The sequence below is a fragment of the Colobus angolensis genome, unplaced genomic scaffold, assembly GCF_000951035.1.
Source record: "Colobus angolensis palliatus isolate OR3802 unplaced genomic scaffold, Cang.pa_1.0 Scaffold138, whole genome shotgun sequence".
In the NCBI taxonomy this organism is placed as follows: Eukaryota; Metazoa; Chordata; class Mammalia; order Primates; family Cercopithecidae; genus Colobus; species Colobus angolensis.
The window spans coordinates 1,939,453-1,946,712 of NW_012114466.1; the positions used below are offsets into that span (position 1 = coordinate 1,939,453).

The following is a 7,260-nucleotide window of genomic DNA, read 5'->3' on the forward strand; positions in this document are numbered from 1 at the left end:
CAAGTGATCCACCCGCCTCAGCCTCCCAAAGTGCTGGGATTACAGGCATGAGCCACTGCACCCAGTCTTTATATTTTTTTAGAAACGGGGTTTCACCATGTTGCCCAGGCTGGTCTTGAACCCCTGAGCTCAAGCAATCTGTCCACCTTGGCATCTCCAAGTGCTAGGATTATAGGCATAAGCCAGGGCACCCAGCCTACATTAAGATTTTCTTATCAAATAATTTAGGTTTACCCATAAAGTATTTCAATTCCTGGGACAAAGAGATCATATATTAAAAATCTATGTTTTTTTTAAACATTATGTTAAGATAATAACCACTGTCCAATGGAAAGGTGTTGATGCTAGAAGAACAAAGACCAAAACCATTCTACTAATGAGTCGAAAGAAGCTTGGTGTTTCTCTTAATCCCACGTCAACAATCATTAACAATCAGAGCTAAATTCCATTTTCATCACACTAGATATTTGGCTTAGACACTTAACATGTGGCTCCCCTCAACGGAATGTGAGCTCTCTAAGGGCAGACATTTTTTTGTCTGTTTTTGTCACTGTTTGAATCACACCCAAAACCTAGACCAGAGCCCGTCACGTTCATAAATATTAAAAGATGGTCTATTAGTCTTACCACAGACTGGGCGGCTTAAACAACAGACATTTATTTTTACACAGTTCTGTAGTTAGAGGTGTGTCAACAGGGCTGGTATCTTCTGAGGTCTCTCTCCTTGGCCTGTAGATGGTCATCTTCTCCCTGTGTCTTCACATGGTCTTTACTCTGTGCATGGCCATGTCCTAATTTCCTCTTCCTATGAGGACACCAGTAATACACCCCCATTTGACCTTAACTACCTTAATTACCTCTTTAAAGATCCTATCTCCAAATTCAGTCACATTCTGGGTACTGGGGGTTAGGACCATGCTGTGATCTGAATATCTGTGCCCCTCCAAAATTCCTATGCTGAAATCTAATCCCCAACATGCCAGTATAAGATGGAGCCTTTGGGAAGTGACTAGGTCATGATGGTGGAGCCCTCGTGAATGGGATTAGTGCCCTTATAAAAGGGGCCCAGGGAGCTTGTTTGCGCCTTCTGCCTTCCACCTTCCACCATAGGAGAACAAAGCAAGAGGCACCATCTACGAAGACAAGAGCAGCCCTCGCAAAACACCCAGTCTGCTGGGACCTTAATCTTGGACTTTCCAGCCTCCAGAATTGTAAGCAATACATTTCTGTTGTTTATAAACTACCCAGCCTAAGGCATTTTGTTATAGCAACTCGAACAGACAGACTTCAACATACAAATGTGAAAGGAACAAAATTCAGCCATTCAGGAAGGGAAGTTGTTACAACCTTATAATTCTTTAATATTTCACTATTAAAGTTTCCCTATCTCATGAAATACAGAACATGTGTTTCAATGAATGATGTTAATACTCAAAGTACTGGTTTTGAACCCTTTATAAAGATATAAATAACCCATGAATTATATTGCATGCTACCTGTCAACAGAGCTTCCTGTTCCACTCGCAGTTCACGAAACAGAAGAATCAAATCAACAGCAACACCAATCGTATCCAAGTTCCTGTATCAAGTTTTTTAAAAAAGACAAAATCAGACATGTTCATTCATTCATATATTGTCTATGGCTGTTTTTGCACTATAATGGGAGAGCTGAGAAATCTGATAGAGATTACAAAGCCTAAATTTATTATCTGGCTCTTTACAGGAAAAGTATAGCAACCCTAGCAGTAGGGGTTATATTTATATGCAGAGCCAACTGCTTTCAACAGTTTTCTTTGAGCACTTCCTGAAGTTTCCCATGACTCAGATTCTTTGCTTTATTGTATTATACCCCATTCCATGCATTCTTGGCAAAAGCAGTCCTAGTCCATACAAAGTGCAAAAGATGTAAAAAGATCTAGGCCTTAATAGCATCACACCTTTTGATTAACTCTTTCTTTAGCGACTTAAAATAAAATATCAGAAAAATAGGTACTAGTTGCAATCTGCATCTTGACTGGCTCAGAAATACTGGCCTTAGTTAAGCTTGGCCACAGTCTTTACTAGAATCTTTGTTGTATTTCTAACTAGAAAATTCTTTTCTGAAAATTGCTGCCCTTAATGGTTGAAATTTTCCTTTAAAAATCAACAGTAAATAATAACACAATCGGAGAAGGGAAGAGGCAGAAAAATTAACACCCTTAAATGTTCCTTTTCATTTCAGCCCAACCATAAGTTGCATGCAACAAAAAGATCTTATCACAAACAGCACAGCCCTTGCTTTGCTGGCCCTACCAAAAGACCACCGATAACTTACTTGTCATAGAATTTATTTTTGTAATGTTTGAATTTTTATAGTTTGCATATATTACTCAAAAAAGAAAATAAAAATTGACTGCTTTGAAAGAAAGTATTAACATAAACTTGTACATTCGTTCCTGAGGCAGAGGAGGAAACATTTAAAGTTTACTGAGCACACAATCTGCATTAGGCATTTACATAAGTAATCTCATTTACACCCCATAACCAGCCTGTCTGGAAGACATTGCTTACCCAGTTTTACAGAGGAGAAAACTGATATTCAGGAAGACCAAGTCACCTGTCCAGGGTCAGGATGGAGCAGTCAGCCACAACAGGACCAGTGTGTAAGGCTCAGGACAGCAAGGGTAGATTGCTTTTTTTTTTTTTTTTTGAGACAGAGTCTCACTCTGTTGCCCAAGCTGAAGTGCAGTGGTACAATCTTGGCTCACTGCAACCTCCACTTTCCTGGTTCAAGCGATTCTCCTGCCTCAGCCTCCAGAGTAGCTGGGACTACAGATGTGTGCCACCACACCCAGCTAATTTTTTATTTTTAGTAGAGATGAAGTTTCACCATGCTGGCCAGGCTGGTCTCGAACTCCTGACTTCAGGTGATCTGCCCACCTCAGCCTCCCAAAGTGCTAGGATTACAGGCATGAGCCACTGCGCCCGGCCCAAACTGCTTTTGAGTGTAAGGGCGGACTGCTTCTGAGCTTAAGCTTTACAGTCAGAAGTGAGGCTATGGAGAGAATGTTCCCAGCCTCTCTCACTTAACAAGTGACTCTCAGACAAGTTATTTAACCTCTCCAAGTTACAGTTTCTTCTTTTGTAAAAACGGAAAAATTTCTTGAGTTTGTTCTAAGAATTAAAGAAGATACTACAAGCAAAGCACTTGGGACAAAGCCCAACGCCGAAGGCAGGCTCAACAAATGCTCGCTCCCTTCCCCACCAAGGTTAGCCAAGCACAAAGTGTATCTGCCAGCCACAGTCAAAAGTCAGTTCTAAGGCTCTCCTTTCCTTCCCCATCACACTAGAGCACCTCCTGACTGGAAAAGGACAAAAGAAACTAGCCTTCTGGCCAGATGCTTCTAGCATATAACTAGTTAGGTTTTAGAATGTTGACTGTTACTATCAAGATTATTATTGTTTCTATCCATTTATCTGCAAATGGATGGCAGGTTTGGTTTAGTATTGAAGTTACACGACTTACTTTTTACCCTCTCTCCTTTGATGTTAAAAATCTCATTAATCATATCAAAGCCTTGGGTATATGTGTCTAACCGAAGGCAGTCCCTCAAATGGCTTCTGGACCAGCCCAAGCTCACCCGTCACAGCGGTGACAGGGAAGCCTGGAGGCTCTGTCTACATCCAAGTCCAGGAAAGAAAGTGAGCATCCTGTTTGTAGCTTCTGACTTCAAGTAAAAATTTTTAATAAAAAGCAGGTTCCACAAAATCAAAGAAGAAAGATGCTGGGTTCTGGGAGGAGACAGTAACATGTAAAAGCAAAGAAGAGCACTGGACAGCTCACCTGCTCATGTTTTAACTACTTTTAAAAATGTGCACATCATAAAATAGGGGGAAACAGAGCTTGGAACTTTACACGATGTTTAGGAAAGACAGGTCATCTTGTAAATTTACAAAATATGCTTCTTGATCAAACACAAGAGTAACATAATTAAAAGTAATTAAAACATCTACAACCTGAGGTCAAGAACTACATACAAACTTAGGCAGGTAAAATCTAGGAACAAAGACTCAAAATCAGCTTCAAAATACTATGAAGAACCAAATACCTCAAAACATGTGATAAAAACAAACAAGAAATCTAACCCCTGATATTAAACACATTCTATTATTTTATACACTAGTCAGAGAGACTCCAATGGCAAGGCCTGTAGAGGGCCTCTCCCCGCAGATGTAAAGGGCAATCCTGCAGTAACGGTGGGTGATACTACTATGCCAATTTTTTTTTTTCTGAGACAGGGTCTCACAACGTGGCCCAGTCTAGAGCAACGGCATCATCTCAGCTTACTGCAACCTCTGCCTCTCCCCAGCCCAAACAATCCTCCCACCTCAGCCTCTGAGTAGCTGGGACTACAGGTGCTCACCATCATGTCCAGCTAACTTTTTGTATTTATTTGTAGAGACAGGGTCTCGCCCTGTTGCCCAGGCTGGTCTTGAACTCCTGGACTCAAACAATCCTCCTGCCTCAGCCTCCCAAAATGCTGGGATTATAGGCATGAGCCACCTCGCCCAACCCAAAACAACTTCTAACAGATAAACCAAATGACAGAACCAGCATGCACATATACAAAGAAACAGAATCTAAGGTACATGTGTAACTACCTGATTGAATTCTGGTTCACAGAACACTCTATGCAAGCATTGCGAAGACACCTGAAGCATTCTGTTATTAACTGCAGACTGGAAGCCAGGTTTTCCACTTGGGATGGATCTCTGCAGGCAAGCTCAATGGCATGAGAGGATTTCTTTAGGATATCCAGAACTCTTTGGAAGATAGTCCTGGGTGCTGTTTCTCTGAAAAAGGATAAAATTATCACAAACCAGAAAAAAAGATTATGATTTCCAAATGTCCTGTTCAGAAAACTGCTTTTATCTACCATCGTGGGGAGGTAGGCTAGGCTTATCTGTTCTAGCTCCTTAATTTACAACACCAAATAAAAGATCTACACATGTTGAGCACTTACTATGCAGCACACTGTTCTTGTCCCTTTTCATGTATTATCTCAGTCTTTGCAATAGCCTTATGAAGGCAACACTGTCCTCTCCACGTACAGATAAGGTAAGTGAAGTAGAGATGGTAAGTAACTTGCCCAAATCATTCAGCCAGTAACTGGCAGAACCACAAAGCCAACTGAAGCACTCTGGCCTAAGTACTTCCATTACCCATGACAACCCAAATCCCAGTTCCAGGGACTATTCATGCTTATGGATTTGCCCTTACTCAGAAGAACACAGTATCTTTATTTAATGTTACAGACAGAGAATATAGTCCAGTCCTCTGTCACCCAATATGTACCTAAGTTCAGTTATAAGAAACAATATTCCTGTAGGACAAGGATACTATCTACTCTGTAGACACAGTGAGGCTGACAACATACACACCAAACTTCTACACAGTCAACTATACAGATGGGAGAGAAAGGAGGGAGGGAGAATGTAAAGTGTGCCCGTTCTTCCACCAAGAATGTATGCCCAGGGAGAAAGATGAACCTGTGGCTGTTCCCTCTGGGCATCTCAGTCTGCGTGCCTCTCATGCCAGGAGTACTGCCTGCACTGGCTATCATTCCAGAGCTCTGAAGATAAGAATGTTTTGTGCAACATGGCACCTAAATGCAAGCCAACTTCCTCATTCCATAAATCCCCTAAAGAAACAGCAAATCTCTTTTAATGTTAGAAGTAAAGTTGCCGCATTGGACAATTTAAGAGATTCTATAAATGCCAAATGATTCAGACCATATGAATTTTCTCCTTTTGCTCTCACTGTAGATTCACAGTGCCCTACTTTTCACCCTTGGATTGAGCCAGACCAGCAGGGAGCCACACGTTCATTCAGAACTCCAGACACTGAGCTGCCCAGGTTATGGAGCCGCTCAGTTGCTGAAGAAGACACCTAGGCACCTATGGAGGCCCCTTTCCTGGGGCCACAGGAAACACTTCTCTCCATGGACTTCAGTACCACGGCTTCTTATACACCAAGTGATCTTATGAACAGACAATAGAACTCACATTATTTATTACGGTTTCTCTCTGTTGGGGCCTTTCTTAAGTCTGGAGTCAAATTTATGACCCAAACAATATGAATCCTTACTTTTTCTATCCGGCTTTTCCACTCTCCATAATTTCCCCCCTGATCTTTTTCTTGTGTTTATTTTTTAAGGCATCGCAAATTTGGTTTTGGAAAGAGGCAGAGTATAAATTAATTAAAAACTGGGAAACTGCACATACAATAATTTGTCTACGTCTCCCCCAGTCAGCCCTCTGAGTGTAGATAATGAAACTCTGACTCAGTGTCTCGGCAATGAGTGACCGAATTACAAAATGAAAATTCCAGGGTACAGCACTAATCCTGCCTCGATAAACTGTATGAAACCAGTATATAAGCCATTGGTAGTGACAACATTGTCATAAGAAGAATCTTCACTAACACTTTTTGGTTTTTTTTTTTTTGAGATGGAGTTTTGCTCTGTCGCCCAGGCTGGAGTTGCAGTGGCACAATCTCAGCTCACTGCAACCTCCGCCTCCCGGGTTCAAGTGATTCTTCTGCCTCAGCCTCCCGAGTAGCTGGGACTACAGGCACACACCACCACACCCAGCTAATTTTTGTATTTTTAGTAGAGACAGGGTTTCACCATATTGGCCAGGCTGGTCTCGAACTCCTGATCTCGTGATCTGCCTACCTCGGCCTCCCAAAGTGCTGGGATTACAGGTGTGAGCCACCACACCCAGCCGATTCACTAACACTCTTAAGGTAACTTTAAGGAGTACAAAATATATTGTAGACACTAATAAGCTAAGAAAATAGCCAGGAGTTTAAAACACTACGAAGAATGCTAAGGCTGATCACAACTTCTAGGACAAAGAACAAATCTAATCACCTCTATCTGCCCCATCTGCATGAAGATTTGAAGCCATTATTTAATATTACAGTCAATTAAAAGTAGAGCACTGCAATTTGAATAAGCTTCAATGACGCCTCTCTTTTCCTACTAAGATGACTAAGTATGTGTATTTACAGCTGTAAGAAAGCAGCGAGAATTATTTCTTTCACCTGATCCTTTGCTGTCGCCTCTCGCATGGGAACCCTCTTTCCCCTGTGAATGGTCTTCCCTGAAGTCATTCCTCGCAATCTGAACATCTGTTTTACTCAAAATCCGTATCTAGCACAGCAGAAGCTTTGGAATCCAACTATGGTACAGACTAAACAAGACAGAAGAAAAGCAA

At 41.5% G+C, this 7,260-nt stretch overlaps 1 protein-coding gene across 1 annotated transcript in view; it reads right to left on the minus strand.

The window, feature by feature from the left end:
- The window catches only part of ATXN10 (ataxin 10), a 167,664-nt gene that overhangs the window by 152,877 nt on the left and 7,527 nt on the right, over window positions 1-7,260 (minus strand). Inside the window, exons 4-5 of the mRNA XM_011934796.1 lie at window positions 4,642-4,833; window positions 1,497-1,579 (exon numbers count right to left, since the gene is read on the minus strand). Of these exons, the coding sequence (XP_011790186.1) occupies window positions 1,497-1,579; window positions 4,642-4,833 (275 nt within the window). The remainder of the gene's footprint in view (window positions 1-1,496; window positions 1,580-4,641; window positions 4,834-7,260) is intronic.